This window comes from Gastrolobium bilobum, unplaced genomic scaffold (assembly GCF_033153095.1).
Source record: "Gastrolobium bilobum isolate Gb01-03AN ecotype WA unplaced genomic scaffold, APGP_CSIRO_Gbil_v1 utg850, whole genome shotgun sequence".
Taxonomy (NCBI): Eukaryota; Viridiplantae; Streptophyta; class Magnoliopsida; order Fabales; family Fabaceae; genus Gastrolobium; species Gastrolobium bilobum.
Genome location: NW_026897748.1, coordinates 153,572 through 170,560, shown reverse-complemented (window position 1 = coordinate 170,560; position 16,989 = coordinate 153,572). Strand labels below are relative to the sequence as shown.

The window sequence follows — 16,989 nt, the reverse complement described above, 5'->3', positions numbered from 1 at the left end:
CTTTTTCCAAAAATAAATATATACACAAATTTCTACCAATTCAGTACGACTGCAGGTTTGACTTTGAAGGGTCATTCATGATTTCGTGTGAGAGCGAAAATTCCACGAAAGCCCGCATCAAAACTAGGGGTGGCAATATGGGTTGAGCCCGGCGGGTCAACCCGCCAACCCGCCAAAACGGGGCGGGTTGGGTTAAGATTTTCAACCCACCAACCCACCTCAACCCGCCCCGCCTAGAAGTGGGTCAAAACGGGTTCAACCCGCCGCGGGGCGGGTTGACCCGTCGGGTTTTAAATTTTTTTATTTTTTTTATTTTTTTACAATTAGGTAGTATTTCATTAGTATTTAAATTTTTGTGATATTCAATTTTTTTTTATCTTAGTACTTTCTAGAAAAAATAAAGAATAACTATTTTATTTATGACAAATGTTATCTATTTATAAATTCCTAAAGAATGTTTGACAAATATTAGTATACATTTAAGATTGAAACTAAAAAAAATATAGAGAAATGTGAAATAAAATAAAATAATATTAAAAAAATTCATAAAATATAATTTATTTTTGAATTTTAATTAAATTTTTATTAATTGGCGGGTTGGTGGGTTGACCCGCCAACCCGCCAACCCACCATAAAACGGGGTGGGTTCATTTTTACAACCCATATTTTTTGGCGGGTCAACCCGCCCCGCCCCGTTTTTAGCGGGTTGGTGGCGGGGCGGGGCGGGTCGGGGCGGGTCAACCCAAATTGCCACCCCTAATCAAAACTGCTCCCCGGGATGTTATAAAAAAAAAAAAAAAAACTGCTCCCCGGGATTCTCAATTATCTATATTTTTATTAGTAAAAACTATAAGAAGTAAGAGTCCCATAAAACCCTATATTTTTTTTTGAAAAAATTGTTTACCTTTTAAAATAGTATAATTTATATTTTTTCACTCTCATAAAGTAAAGAGGTGGGATCCACATCTTTAATTTTTTTGTCAAATCTCTCTCCTCTTTTATCTATCTATTTCTCTTTTTTAAAATGACACAACTTTACATAATTTAAAATGACATATATTTTTCTTATATTTTTATTTGATATTACTTCATATTAGATTATAAATTGTTTTATTAGATTACATTGATACTAATATGTGATTATGGTATCATTTCATGACATATCAATTTTCTTTAATGAATACATAATATATGTAGACCCTCTACAAACACCACTTAATAAAAGAACTTATCCGAACAAATTCAAAAAATTTACGATAGTCTTGTAAATTTTTTTTAATACAAATATCAATTATCTAATAAAAATAATAGGCACACCAAATATATCGAAAATGCTCTCCGATAAATTAGTCTCTCATTGTTTTGGTGTAAAAATATAAGAAAAAATATTATTAAAAATAGAAACACATGTGAGCAATCGATAAGATTTATCGAGGAAGGTTCCAGATGAACCCACAGGTTAAGGCGCGCGGATGCATGCAGCAGATCTGGGCTAATAATTTTGAACTAAACTAAAAGCGATAATATTAAGCAACAGAAAGATACCAAGCGCGTAGTGGACGCGATAAGTTGCAGCAACAGGAAAGAATACTCAGACCAACCAAGGAGTGCCACGTCATCCTTAGAAGTTTTCAATTTCCATTTTGGCTAATAGGACGGGCTTCTGCTTCCATTTCTTTTTTATTTTTAATTCTAAATATGTAGTTATCTCGCACGATCGTACCAGGAAACTTCCTTTATAGTTTATAAGTTTAGACTCCCACTAATCCCGAATCTTTCTTTTTTAACTATTAATTAATCACCATAAGCCGGACACTGTTAAAGAGAGTAAGGAAGTTGGCCACAAATTCCATCATATAGCAATATAGCATAGCTCACTGGGCAAGCACATTCAACGATGCGTGAGCCCTTCAATATTTGAACGTTCCTTTCTCTTTCACGCTTTTCCTTTTTCTCTCACTTTCAGTTCTCACGATAAATCAATCGCCCCTTCAACTCATCAAAGAGAGCACCTACAATTACAAACCCCGAGTTTTCTCAATACTTCGTTACCTTGACTTTTTTTTCTTCCGATCTCGCAATAGGTTTTTCGTCCCTGCGAAGTTTTTGTTACTCGTACGTAATTCTCAATTAGGGTTTCTGATTTGTACGATCGAATAATCGCCGCTTCGATAGGTTCTACTGATTTTTTCTATTTGTTTTTATGAATTAACTGGGAGAAGCAATTTTTTATTGAGAAATTGTTTTCTCCAGGTTTATCTAGGCAGATCTAAATGGGGAAGGGAGGCGAAGATTATGGGAAACAAGAGAACACGAGTTCTGAGAATTCGGACCGTGAAATCTTCAAGGCGTGGGCTAAGGATGTGCGTGAATGCGAGGAACACTACAAGGTGAGAGTGAAATCGGGGTTGAATAGCAACGAGGTTGAGAATCGGCGCCGGATCTATGGCTCGAACGAACTTGAGAAGCACGAGGGCCAGTCTATTTGGAGTCTTATTCTCGAACAGTTCAACGATACCTTGGTTCGGATTCTGCTCGCCGCCGCCATCATATCCTTCGTCCTGGCATGGTACGACGGCGACGAAGGCAGCGAGATGGAGATTACTGCTTTTGTGGAGCCTCTGGTGATATTCCTGATATTGATTGTGAACGCAATCGTTGGAGTATGGCAAGAGAGTAATGCGGAGAAGGCGCTTGAGGCTCTGAAGGAAATTCAATCGGAACACGCCATGGTGATTCGAGATAACGTGAAAATCCCTAATTTGCCAGCTAAGGATCTTGTGCCTGGTGATATTGTCGAGCTTAAGGTTGGGGATAAGGTGCCTGCAGATATGCGTGTTGTGGAATTGGTTAGCTCCACTTTGCGATTGGAGCAGGGCTCCTTGACTGGAGAGAGTGAAGCAGTTAATAAGTCTAACAAACCTGTTTCTGAACCTGCTGATATCCAAGGCAAGAGGTGTATGGTTTTCGCGGGGACGACTGTTGTTAACGGGAATTGTATTTGCTTGGTCACTCAGACCGGCATGGAAACCGAGATTGGGAAGGTGCATACACAGATACACGTTGCGTCCCAGAGTGAGGAGGATACACCCTTGAAGAAGAAGCTCAATGAATTTGGAGAGAGGCTAACCATAATGATTGGATTGATATGTCTATTGGTTTGGCTCATCAACGTTAAGTACTTCCTTACCTGGGAGTATGTGGATGGATGGCCGAGGAACTTCAAGTTTTCATTTGAGAAGTGTACGTATTACTTTGAGATTGCTGTGGCGTTGGCTGTGGCTGCTATTCCAGAAGGTTTGCCTGCAGTCATCACCACTTGCCTCGCCCTAGGTACTCGCAAGATGGCCCAGAAGAATGTCCTGGTTCGGAAGCTAGCTAGCGTGGAAACTCTGGGTTGTACAACTGTTATTTGTTCAGATAAAACTGGTACTTTGACTACTAACCAGATGGCTGTGTCAAAACTAGTAGCTATTGGCCCTAACGTAGACACACTGCGGGCCTTCAAGGTGGAAGGAACTACATACAATCCATCTGATGGTAAAATAGAGAACTGGCTAACAGGTAAATTGGATGCTAATCTTCAGATGATAGCAAAAATAGCTGCTGTCTGTAATGATGCTGGAGTCACACAATCAGAGCATAAGTTTGTTGCCCATGGAATGCCTACTGAAGCAGCATTAAAGGTGAAACCTTTTTACGTTCTTTGGCTCATTTCTCATGTATTATTTGCAATCTACCCCTTCATGAACCATCCTTTTGAACAATTACTTTTAGCGCTAGCTTAGCAGTATCAAATAAGCGCAGTTTCTTTATCTTTGGGTGGCTGATTTGGTTATTTCTTTCTAACTCATCCATATTATAACCTTTTCAATTTAGCCAGTAAATGTGTTTGACAGTTTTCTGTATTCTCCCTTGGGATTCCAGGTTTTGGTAGAGAAGATGGGCCTTCCTGAAGGATCCAAGGATGTACGATCAGCAAGCTTACTACGTAAGTTGAATCTTTTTGTCAAAAGTAATTGTTGGTGATATACCAAAGCAAATAGTTTGATGATTCCTTTGAATATACGTGAACAACTTTCAAGGGGAGTTTTTGAATTTATTTGTTTATAATGGGAATGTGAGATTGTTATGCTCTAGTTAAAGGCTTAAAACAATTTGTAAAGCATTTATTTGATTAACAGGCTGCTGCCTCTTACTTACTCTAAGTGCTTTTGTTCTGTTTTGTTTTTTTGAGGTAATGAATACAGAACTTGGCAGAAAAGACTAAGTATTTGAGACCAACAAGCTTGGCTGCAATGTGAATTGAGTTAATAATGAAACAGATTCCAAAAATGAACTTAACTTGTTTTACATTCAAATTTTAATATAGGCTGTTGTGAATGGTGGAATGAACATGACCGACGGATTGCTACTCTTGAGTTTGACCGTGATCGGAAGTCTATGGGTGTTATTGTGGACTCTGGTCTAGGGAAAAGGTTTCTTCTGGTTAAGGTATTATCTCTGTCTCTCATCTTTTTTCCTACTTGAAATCTTTAGTTCGAATCTTTTTCAGTTTTGTCCTACTATGCACTTATTTTGTAATCACAGAATTACAATTGGCAGAGATGCAATACTGCTTAATGAGGAAGTGTATAGGACTTTTAACATGTGTTTTGCTGTAAAATACAAAAGGGGCAACCCGGAGCAGCGGTTACGCTGTTCCTTTGTGACCTATGGGTTTTAATCCAGGAGACCATCTCTTTTCAATTATGCAAAGATAAGCCTGCATACAAGGCTTAATGGGGTGTTGGTTTTGCTTTTGCTGTAAAATAAATTAAATACAACTTGTTTCTCTCGAAGCAAATTTCTGCCCATTTTTATTTGAGTAAGGTCTTTTTATTCTTCCCTCAGATCAAGGTTATAACGTTGCCTATGACCAGCCCATTCTTCTTCTCAATTACCTTCACATTTTACCTCCATAAGCATATTCTTAGGACAGTTTAGGTTACAGAGTTTATACATGAGCCCACTTATGCTTTTGTTCTTTCTACTTCTGGTTTCCTTTTTCTTTACTGATGGGAAATATTTTTAACTGACATTTGGCCCTCATATTTGATATAGGGTGCTGTGGAAAATGTGTTGGAAAGAAGCTCTAAAATTCAGTTGCGTGATGGTTCCATTGTGAAACTGGACAATAATGCTAGGAATCTCATTTTGCAAGCTCTTCATGAAATGTCAACTAGTGCTTTACGATGTTTGGGATTTGCGTACAAGGATGAGCTAAGTGCATTTGAAAACTACAGTGGTAATGACGATCATCCAGCTCACCAGCTTTTGCTTAATCCCTCCAACTATTCATCAATTGAAAGTGAACTTATTTTTGTTGGCTTGGTTGGGTTGAGGGTACGTTTTGAGCTTTTCGTTTTACATTTTGTGCTTTCTCACTTTCGTCATATCTAATTGGTGTGTTAACTTTGTGAAATTAAATGCTGAATTTTGTTTAGGATCCTCCTAGGGAGGAGGTATACCAAGCAATTGAGGACTGCAGAGCAGCTGGAGTTCGTGTTATGGTTATAACTGGAGACAACAAGAACACTGCTGAAGCTATATGCCGTGATATAGGTGTATTTGAACGCAATGAAGACATTAGTTCGAAAAGTTTAACTGGTAAAGATTTTATGGAACTGCGTGATAAAAAAGCCTATCTGAAGCAGCGTGGCGGGCTTTTATTTTCGAGGGCTGAACCTAGGCACAAGCAAGACATTGTGAGGCTGCTAAAAGAGGAAGGGGAAGTGGTAGCCATGACTGGGGATGGTGTTAATGATGCACCTGCCTTGAAGCTTGCAGACATTGGTGTTGCAATGGGCATTGCAGGGACAGAGGTATTTTGTTTTTACTATGATCATGTTGTGGCTTCTGGTACAACAAATAAGTAAATATTACTGACTAATGTGGGCTTTATAATTGAAGATGGTAATCTTGAAAACGTATGGGTTTTTGAGTCTGATGAAGTTGTTTGATACTAATCTAATTTGTTAGATGTGGTCTCAGCTGACTGATGGTTGAAATAAGTTAGATTAAAGAACACCAGTTAATATTGTTATTTTCTATCTGGCAACTCATCTCTTTTATTTTATGCTATTCCAAACTAGGTGGCAAAGGAAGCTTCAGATATGGTGTTGGCAGATGATAATTTTAGTTCAATTGTTGCTGCTGTTGGTGAGGGTAGATCTATCTACAATAATATGAAGGCTTTTATCAGGTGAATCCATTTATCTTTATATTTCTTATTCACTCATGAGATGATGTGGTTACCTTACAATAGGCTCTTGCTCCATCAATGATCTTTGTTTTGATTGGCAATTGACACATAATGTCTAATGTAATGACCACCGGTTATCTCCATAAACCATTATTGCAAATAAAGGGTAATTTCCTATAGTACTTTCTGTTTCAATCTTTGTTTAGTTTATACTTCAAAAAAATAAAAATAGGATAAATGCCTTGGACATTGAGTTTCTGATGGAAGCCAAATTGAAATACGACTGAATTAATGGAAAAAGTTGGAGACAAAGCTCCTTACAGCCACCAAATTAAAGCAATAGAGAGACTCTAATGGCTGAAAACAGCCTTACAGGAATGCAACTGCAACTAAAATTACTGAGAGGACTGCCACCAGCTTCTCCAATTACCCAACTCTCCTGTTATATGAGATTTTCCATGAAAAACTTTACAACGTCAAATACCTATAATATCCTACATGTCCCTAATCTCTTAGGGACATTTTCTCTCACTTCTAACTACTCTCACTCATTCCCTCCCGCACTAACTTTAATGTGCTCCTTTCCATGGCTGGACTTTGGCCCACTTTTTATAGCCCATCAGTTTTGTTTTACTCTTTTCTTTACAATTAGGTTTCCTTTAAGATATTGTGATAAGAATGAACTATGTCTATGTTGGCTGTAGTTATCTATCTTGAAATAATGATGCTGTGATAGACCCCTCATAACTAAGGTATACTGTTGGAGGATTAAGTTGAGAAGCAGGGGATCAAGCCTTGGGGGTCTGAGGGAAGGAACAGGGAAATCATGAATATTCATGATGAGGATAATTCAGTTGAGAGGGGAGTATAAGGGGTATTGTGGGCCTTCTATATTCCTGCAGTGTTCTTTTTTTTACCCTGCAGTATTTCCTTATTTTTGTTAATGTGTACAGTCTCTGGTCTGATATCTTGTTGATGTTCTGTTTCAGAGCTCTTATGTAGACAGTTTATACATAAAATAATACTGTTTCAGTTTAAGATACCTAATAGGCCACGAGATATGCATTCAGTTCTGACCTTGGAATTTTTATTAGGAGTACTAAGCAAAGAAAATAAAAAAAGGAAAGTATGGAGGATGAGATAGAACTGCAAGTTCTAGATAGTATCCTCAAAAGTGTTTGAAGGGAGGGGTGGCTGTAGTTTTTGATTAGCAGGTCTTAATTAGTTTGGTTTAACCTGGATTCTGGAGCAATGCTGATCTATTTTTGGCTTTAGTAACTGGAGAAGGTCCTAATTTGCTGCAACTAATGTACAAACTACAGAGAGATTTTGCTGTATAGGTCTTGTTTTTAACAATCCTAAAGTGCATACCTCAGAATTTTCTTTAACTGTACAGCAATCAAAATCTGGTGAGGTTGCATGGTTTCCCATCTACATATTAATATATATACTCCTATTTTAAGAACCTTCTCTAATGATAAAAGTTATAGTTAATATCTTGTGACTGAAAATTAATTTCGCAGGTACATGATCTCTTCGAACATTGGTGAGGTTGCTTCTATTTTTCTAACAGCTGCGCTCGGTATTCCTGAAGGATTGATACCTGTTCAGCTTCTGTGGGTTAATCTTGTCACTGATGGACCCCCTGCTACAGCTTTGGGATTTAATCCTCCAGATAAGGATATAATGAAGAAGCCTCCTCGTCGCAGTGATGACTCACTAATTAGTTTGTGGATTCTAGTCCGCTATCTGGTAATTTTTGTTGGGCTGTATTATCAATTATGTTTCAATTGGTGATAATATGTCTTGATTACTTATCTCTGATCTTCTCCCTATATACTTCACAGATTATTGGGATTTATGTTGGATTAGCTACAGTTGGTGTATTCATCATATGGTATACACATGGCTCCTTCTTGGGTATTGACCTTAGCGGGGATGGGCATACTCTCGTCACTTACTCCCAACTTTCCAACTGGGGTCAATGCTCCTCGTGGAAGAACTTCACTGCATCTCCCTTCACCGCTGGTGCTAGAACTCTCTCTTTTGATGCTGACCCCTGTGACTACTTCCACACTGGTAAAGTGAAGGCTATGACACTGTCCCTCTCTGTGTTGGTATCCATTGAAATGTTCAACTCTCTCAATGCCCTGTCTGAAGATGGAAGTCTTTTGACAATGCCCCCTTGGGTCAACCCTTGGCTTCTTTTGGCAATGTCTGTGTCATTTGGTTTGCACTTTTTGATCTTGTACGTGCCATTCTTAGCACAAGTATTTGGTATCGTGCCCCTGAGCTTCAATGAGTGGCTTTTGGTTTTGGCCGTTGCATTACCTGTCATTCTAGTTGACGAGATTCTGAAATTCGTGGGGAGGTGTACAAGTGCGTCTCAAGCATCAAGTCCAAGAAGATCAAAGCAAAAGTCAGAGTAGGCAACTCACTGTAGTCTTTAGAAAAGTTGCTCAATCCTTCAGCGGTTTGGAAGTTGTTATCCTTGAGACTGAAGAGGCGACCTCTACTGCAATTAATTTTTTGTTAGTACTATTTTAGGTGTCTCTGTAGTCTTCATCCCATTTTATAATGAGGGGTGGCTGGGCTTGCATTGGGTGCACTATATGATACTTATTTTAATCTTTCGTTATCCTTTTTGCCCTTGTTCTTTTAACTTTCAATGATTTTAAACAAGAAAGGGAAAAACCTTGATTTCTTTTTTCCGTTTGTCTTCCTGAAAAAGTAGACAGCTTCTAGTTGCTTGTTTGTTTGGGTCATTTGCTAAGACAGACGAAGTCCTTATCAACCCTAAAATTGGAACGTGAAAACGAATTCCATTGTAGTTGTCCTTGATGCATGGTGGTAATGGAGCTCCGGGAATTTATTTTGGAGAAAATGTTGGGAGTAGGGAGTAGGCAAACTTACCGAGAGTTTAACTTAGTCTTTGATTCTGTAGACTCTTGTTCCCTTTCTTTGATCTTGTTGCATGTTCGACATGGCTGTTAATGCTTTCTGTAGATGTGTAGCATACTAGCATTAGCCAGCATGTTAGTCTTTATATTGGATTTGATGAAAGGGCAATTCGAGGCAATTAGAACACAGTAGAGTTCGTCATCGCTGCACAAATGGGAGGGAATGAAATCGGATGGCTGCGCCGGAATCTGTATAGGATACATTTTGATGTGCCTCTGAACCTGTTTGAGCACAATTTACTCCTAATAATAAGTTAATAATATTGTTGCCTCTGTACTAACTATTCCCATTGGGCATGGGAAGAAAGCATATTCTCATGGGTTGTAATCAAATAGAAACTGAGCTTTTGGTTTCCATACTTGTTTTCATAAACGATGAACGCCCCATCTTTTTTAAAATAAATAAATAAATAAATAATTATTCACGAGATTGAGACGGGCAACTAACAACATTAAACTGCCAAAAGAAAAGGATGACATATGGTTAGTTCGTTCGATCATGACCCTTGTGCTCCATGCTAATCTTTTTGACTATTGGGTTCTTTATGATTTGCTTACCTATAATGGAATTCCGGTCCAGTTGGGCTCATTTTGGACCTAGCTGGATTAGCCTTTTAAGAGATGTAAAACGCCAAACTACAATAATCTTGTCTGTCAGCAAATGGAGGGGTTATTATAGGACCCGACAACGGAGATATCTTAATCTTAATCACTTCGCTGGTAAGTCTCATCTCGCATGAAAGATTCTTTCGTCTGTACCTTAACATGTATGATTATTGTTGGGTACGGGTTCATATAACGTAAGTTCAGTGGAAAAACCTATACACTTGCTATGATTCATAAGTATGGAGTGAAAATTAAGAACAACCCCGTAAGTAATCATGAAATATTATTATTAATATTATATTATAAAAAAAAAGGTCAAATTTTTAGGCTCAGCTATATTAAAACATTAATACTGCGTCTGCCTCCAAAAGAAAATTTTGCCTGAACAAATAAAAAAAATAAAAAAAACTCTTTAGAACACTGTTTTTCTCTATCTTACAAAGACTACTTAAGTAGATGGTAGATACAGCGCTTCCACTCTACATTAGATATAACACCCACACCTAAACTATATGTATGTTGTTTCAAAACATTGGGGAAAGCAATCAGAAAATTTTCATCCAATAAGGGTCAGCCACGAATCAACTTGGTTTCGTGGAGAATGAAATGCGTGCCGAAGGCGTATACGAAGTGTTTGGTGACCTCTTTTTATGCAGCGGAGTCTGCTGAGTCCAAAACATACATTTAACAAACAATAAACTAATTTTAAGCAATTGACCGCACGCAGTATATGTTTGAGCACTTAGACTATAAGATTACAATTTGCTGCAACCAACATATCGGACGAGCTTTTAAAAATTTATATGTAAATGATTGGTCATCTCCTCAACTGTGCATGGAATTGGATCTCATTAACTTTTTTGGTTGAGACTTCGTCGCTCTACGCTTTCAAAATAAAAACTAAAGTGCAACAACAACTCAAGTATCCAATTAGCGATTTTGTTAACAAGAAGAAGAAAAAGTATTATTGGATTCATTGTAGATTTTTTCTTGACATTGACACCTCACCAAGCTCCTTCCAAGCTGGTGGGCCTGCCCCTATACGTCAATTCTCGCAATTAAGACAAGTATAAGAGTCACAGAGCTTAGCTAGCAAATTTAAGAACTCCACTCACCTGCACATGCTAATTCAAGTTGAATTAAGCAAATTTTGGAGTTGGAATAGGACACTCTAATTAATTACCAAACACCACTCCCTCACTTTACATAAATTGAGTCATCTCAAGCGGTCCCATGAATGACCCATGCCATGCCATGCACTTCTCCTAGCTAGGGCTCCTTATAAAACCACCCAATTCTCCGGTTTGAACTCTTACTTGTGTTGTGTTGAGTAATTATAAACCCCAACAACTACACGAATGTCACGCCGAACACAACCCCCACCACCCAACCCCCCCGTCGCCGACGACAGGCTCCCTTTCTTCGACCAATCCATGGAGCTGGTTCAACACCCCTATCCATCCAGAAACATAACCAAAACCAATCTCTCTCCCACCCTCGGCGAGCTCCTCAAACGCGTGGAAGATGCTCAAAACGACAACTCCGACGACAAAACTGTTGTTGCACCCCACCATGTTCTCGACCTCTCCTCTTCCTCCACCTCCTCTCACCCTTTTGTTCTTTCCTTCAACAACTTAACTTACAGCGTCAGGCTCCGCAGCAAGATGACCCTCTCTCCCTGCTTTTCCTCTACCAACGCCACCAACCCGAACTCCCCGGCGGCAAACGAGGAGGCCGAAACCAAAACCAACGACACCAAGATTCTTCTCAACGATATCTCCGGCGAGGCCAGGGACGGCGAGATCATGGCCGTTCTGGGAGCCAGCGGCTCAGGCAAGTCGACGCTGATCGACGCGCTCGCGTACCGGATTTCGAAGGAGAGCCTCAAAGGGACCATGACCTTAAACGGCGACGTTGTGGAATCGAGTCTCCTGAAGGTGATATCAGCTTACGTCATGCAAGACGATCTCCTCTTCCCCATGCTCACCGTAGAGGAAACCCTCATGTTCTCCGCCGAGTTCAGGCTCCCTCGTTCACTCTCCAAATCCAAGAAGAAGGCTCGAGTCCAAGCCCTCATCGACCAGCTCGGCCTCCGCAACGCCGCGAAAACTGTCATCGGCGACGAAGGTCACCGCGGCGTCTCCGGCGGAGAACGCCGCCGCGTCTCGATCGGAATCGACATCATCCACGACCCGATCGTGTTGTTCCTGGACGAACCAACCTCCGGGCTGGACTCCACCAGCGCCTTCATGGTGGTGAAGGTGCTGCAGCGAATAGCTCAGAGCGGTAGCATCGTGATCATGTCCATACACCAACCCAGCTACAGAATCCTCGGCTTACTGGACCGCTTGATCTTCCTCTCCCACGGCCAAACCGTCTTCAGCGGCTCTCCGGCGACAGTCCCCGTCTTCTTCTCGGAGTTCGGACACCCCATACCGGAAAACGAGAACCGAACAGAATTCGCATTAGACCTAATCCGCCAGCTGGAAGAATCACCCGACGGGACCAAAAGCCTAGTCGAGTTCAACAAGTCATGGCAGTTGAAAAACAAACCCTCTTCTCAAAAAACCACCAACGGCTCAAAGCTCTCACTGAAAGACGCCATCAGCGCAAGCATTTCAAGGGGGAAATTAGTGTCCGGCGCTAACAATAACAACAAAGACTCAACGACGTCGTCGTCAGTTCCCACCTTCGCCAATCCTTTTTGGATCGAAATGGCGGTTATAGCAAAACGGTCTCTAACTAACTCAAGGAGAATGCCCGAATTATTCGGAATCCGTTTGGGTGCAGTTATGGTAACCGGAGGGATCCTGGCCACTATCTTTTTTCACCTTGATGATTCCCCCAAAGGTGTTCAAGAACGTTTAGGGTTCTTCGCTTTTGCCATGTCAACAACCTTCTACACGTGTGCAGAAGCCATCCCTGTCTTCCTCCAAGAGCGATACATCTTCATGAGAGAAACCGCTTACAATGCCTATCGTCGCTCTTCCTATGTTCTCGCACACTCCATCATCTCTCTCCCTTCACTCATCTTCCTCTCCCTCGCCTTCGCCGCCACCACCTTCTGGGCGGTGGGGCTCGCCGGCGGAACTTCCGGCTTCCTGTTCTACTTCTTCACCATCGTAGCTTCCTTCTGGGCGGGTAGCTCCTTCGTGACGTTCCTCTCTGGGGTCGTGTCTCACGTGATGCTTGGTTTCACGGTGGTGGTTGCTATCTTGGCTTACTTTCTCCTCTTCAGTGGGTTCTTCATAAGCAGAGACAGGATCCCTCCTTATTGGATATGGTTTCACTACCTTTCGTTGGTGAAGTACCCTTACGAGGGGGTTTTGCAGAACGAGTTCGATGTTCGGCCTCCGAGGTGTTTCGTGAGGGGGATTCAGATGTTTGACAACACACCGTTGGTGGATGTGCCGGCGGAGCTGAAGGTGGAGTTGCTGAAGAGCATGAGCAGCACGTTGGGGATTAACATCACGAGCTCCACGTGCGTCGTCACGGGAGTGGATATACTGAGGCAACAGGGGGTCACGCAGCTCAGCAAATGGAACTGCTTGTTGATCACCATTGCTTGGGGCTTCTTCTTTCGCTTCCTCTTTTATTTAACCTTGCACTTTGGGAGCAAGAACAAGAGGCGGTAGCAAGATTTCTCTATCCTTCTTCATCTCCATCCATAATAAGCAATATCAACAGTGCAACAATGAAAAATACCAATAGCTTAATTTATCATTGTGGATTATTAATTAAGGTCACTGTTTTGGGTAAACTAATTAGGTTCTTGTGTGAGAGAATATTGGTACTGCTGTTTTTTTTTTTTTTTTTTTTTTTGGTATACGTATTTTTTTAATGTTAATTTTCATTAATTACTGCAATTAATATAAAGGGAAAAATCGAACTGATCGTAGTTTGGATTTTATCCTAAGGTCAGTCAGTAAAATGAACAGAAATAAAATTAAATAAATATTTGTGAGATAATACGAGGCAGAGACACAGCGCATCTTCAGAAATTAATAATGAGATGATTAAACTTATGGAATAAGTTAGTTGTGCTTTTTGTTAAGTCACATATATTCTTGTTATCAAAAAAAAAAAAAAAAGTCACATATATTCTATCACATTCTGTCTCAAAGAGGTTAAAAATTAAAAATCACAAATCCAAGAGTCATAACTTTTATTTGGCTATCAATAGACGGGGGCAAAAAAATAGTCATTCGCGTATAAAATAATAATAAATTAATAAGCATCATGGGAGTTATGGAGGAAAAAACATCCGTCGATTACTTTCGCATTAAAGTTGCTACTCTATTAATCAAATAGTTTAATTTCAGTATGTTTTTCTAAAATAATGTAGAAAACCCAAAAAGCTTTGCATTGCGTAAAACAGAAAGGTTTTAGTTAGTGAATGATGTAAACATTCATACGTGGAGTTTTTCTTTCTGAGTAATCCTACAGGATTTGCACATAATTATTCTATAAAATATAGTGATAAGATAGTAGTATTTTTTTTTTAACTACCTTGTATTTTGTTCCCCACCAAATGTCCATTGAAAAAGATCCGAAATTTGTGCTATTTGTGTGTTTTATTCACTTGGATAATTATTATTTAATATCTTATTATTGTTTTTATATTTTCTATGCTACTTTCAGATTTTAATTTTCTTAATTTGTAAGATTTTATGTGTTATATATTTTGATCTAGACTCATACTAAGCAGCATGAAGGATCAGTCCAAAACGGGCAAAGATGAAAATTTAATTATTAAAGAAACTCATACACACAAATCTTATGACGCATAGTTATAATTGCATCAGCTAAGGGCTCATAAACCTCCTTAATAGCTAAATAACTAAAGAATAGACACAAAATTCCAACAAGACTAAACATTATCAAAAGATATCTCAGATGCGAGATTGGCGGACAAAGTCATTGTAATCTACAATATTTATAGACATGCTACCATAATAAGGTAGCATAACAAGGCAACAAACAAGTTAGAAACGAGAGGCTCAAGTTTTATGTACGATCATATTTTTTCAAATTACTTAAGTTCAAATACTGATTTAAGTATCAAAGTGCCTTATAAGTACCCACCTATATCCATCCTAGATAACACACATGTCAACGACATTAGGATCATCATTTCGCTAATACAATTATGTGTGGTAGTGTAATTGATTCCATTACAAAAACCTATCCAATCAACTTGGATCAAGTTGTATGTGTTTAGGGTTTTAATGCAACTCTTTTTTAATTGATTATATAATGCTTCAATTACAGTAAGATGAAAATTGAATCAATTGATTTTGCTAAGGAGGGCAAAAAAAATTATTTATTGCAATTTAATTAAATAATTACGCAAATATCACAGTTTGGAAAATATTTACGTATCTATTGCACACTGTGACGCCCCACTAGGGCGTCTCTCATGAAGAGGAAGACGTCCAAATAGGGCGTCTCTCATGAGGTGGTGACACGTGTCACTTGTTTTTTCAAAAAAAAAAATTAATTTAATCATAAAACTTCTAAAGGCCATAACTTTTGACTCGAGTATCCAAATCAGGTAATTCTTTTTTTGATTCCACATAACTTTTCGAGATCTACGCAACGACATCTCATTTTACATATTTTATTTCTCACAAACACAATTTTAATTTGCAAGAATGATATTATAAGAGCGGCTAAACCCAGAAGCCTCTGAGTTCTGGATTTGTGATTTAATATAAAAAAAATAAATAAAAATTTTGATTTGTGATTTAAATTTTTTTATAATAATTTTATTTATTATAACAAAATTTTGGTTTGTGATTTAAATTCAAAATAAAAAAAAATTATTATTAATAAGGAAAACAAAATAAAGATTTGATTTGTGATTTAAACTAAAAAATCAATTTGAAAAATATGTATAAATAAAGAAAATAATTAAATAAATATTCTAAATTTCTAAGGAAGAAGGATATTATTTTTAATATCAATGATTAATGCTATAAGCTTCTGGGTTATTATTCGTGGTCTGAAATTAATGATGGCTTATGAATATTTTTCAAAAATAATTGCCTAAATTAGACGTGATTTCCTCTTGATTGAAACCCAATTTAGACGTGATTGGTGATGTGTTAGGTTTTGACAAGTGTTGACACGTGTCACATTTTTAAACTCAGATTTGTGATTTGTTTGTGATTGGTTTGTGATTTAAATTAAAAGTAACAATTATTATTAATAAGGAAAACAAAATAAAGATTTGATTTGTGATTTAAACTCAAAAATCAATTTGAAAAATCTGTATTACTAAAGGAAATAATTAAATAAATATTCTAAATATCTAAGGAAGAAAGATTACCTGATTTACTTTTAAATTATGTTGGTGAGAAATAAAATATATCAAATGAGATGTCATTGCGTAGATCTCGAAAAGTTATGTGGAATCAAAAAAAGAATTACCTGATTTGGATACTCGAGTCAAAAGTTATGGCCTTTAGAAGTTTTATAATTAATTTTTTTTTTTTTTTGGAAAAACAAGTGACACGTGTCACCACCTCTTGAGAGACGCCCCATTTGGGCGTCTTCCCCTAATGAGAGACGCCCAGTGGGACGTAACAGTGTGCAATAGATGCGTAAATATTCTCCAAACTGTCATGTTTATGTAATTATTTAATTAAATTACAATAAATAAATTTTTTTGATTGCTAAGGAGACTCAAATTTCTTATTCCTTCTTTTACTTTATTATTTATAATTTTATCATATTTCGTTACATTATAAAACTAAACTAAATACTTTTGGCACTAATTTTAAATTTGACGGCTTCATCTGAAAATTATGATTAACACATTTTTTTGTTTGAGTTTAATATTTTTGTTTTTGGTGTAGAATTTTTTTATACCATACATAAAAGTGAGTAAATTTCACTATTGTTTCTCTCTCTTTTCCTTATAATAAAATTCACTCTTTTTTATACGAGTGTGGGAGGAAATAAAATTGGAAAGGAAAAAACAGAAATATTTTTCATATTCTTTTATTGTTTTTACTGAATTGGTAATCCATGCCTTGAAACAATGAGTTGACTTAGGGAATAAGTTAGTGGTAGCTTTTTGGTTAAGTCGTTCATACTTTACCACATTCGTCTCAATAATGGAATGGGACCATCCCTTGAAATTCAAACCATACAAGAGTGATGAACTAGATAACT

The 16,989-nt window shown here is 38.1% G+C and overlaps 2 protein-coding genes across 3 annotated transcripts; both read left to right on the top strand.

The window, feature by feature from the left end:
- The first annotated feature begins 1,874 nt into the window (after window positions 1-1,874).
- Window positions 1,875-8,989, top strand: LOC133309818 (calcium-transporting ATPase 4, endoplasmic reticulum-type-like). 2 transcript variants are annotated; one of them, XM_061510653.1, is made up of 8 exons: window positions 1,875-3,686; window positions 3,928-4,018; window positions 4,355-4,494; window positions 5,104-5,385; window positions 5,487-5,864; window positions 6,135-6,244; window positions 7,768-7,996; window positions 8,092-8,989. In XM_061510653.1, the coding sequence occupies exons 1-8, from the start codon at window positions 2,274-2,276 to the stop codon at window positions 8,671-8,673; spliced, it is 3,225 nt and encodes a 1,074-aa protein (XP_061366637.1). In that variant the 5' UTR covers window positions 1,875-2,273; the 3' UTR covers window positions 8,674-8,989. The 2 variants fall into 2 exon arrangements, with proteins under 2 accessions (XP_061366637.1, XP_061366638.1); XM_061510654.1 differs by having other exon boundaries at window positions 3,928-3,991; window positions 4,373-4,494; window positions 8,092-8,987.
- Window positions 8,990-11,047: 2,058 nt separating this feature from the next.
- Window positions 11,048-13,464, top strand: LOC133309849 (ABC transporter G family member 20-like). The gene is made up of 2 exons (XM_061510694.1): window positions 11,048-11,081; window positions 11,152-13,464. Exons 1-2 carry the CDS (start codon window positions 11,048-11,050, stop codon window positions 13,443-13,445), a joined length of 2,328 nt encoding a protein of 775 aa, XP_061366678.1. The 3' UTR covers window positions 13,446-13,464.
- The last annotated feature ends 3,525 nt before the right edge of the window (window positions 13,465-16,989 follow it).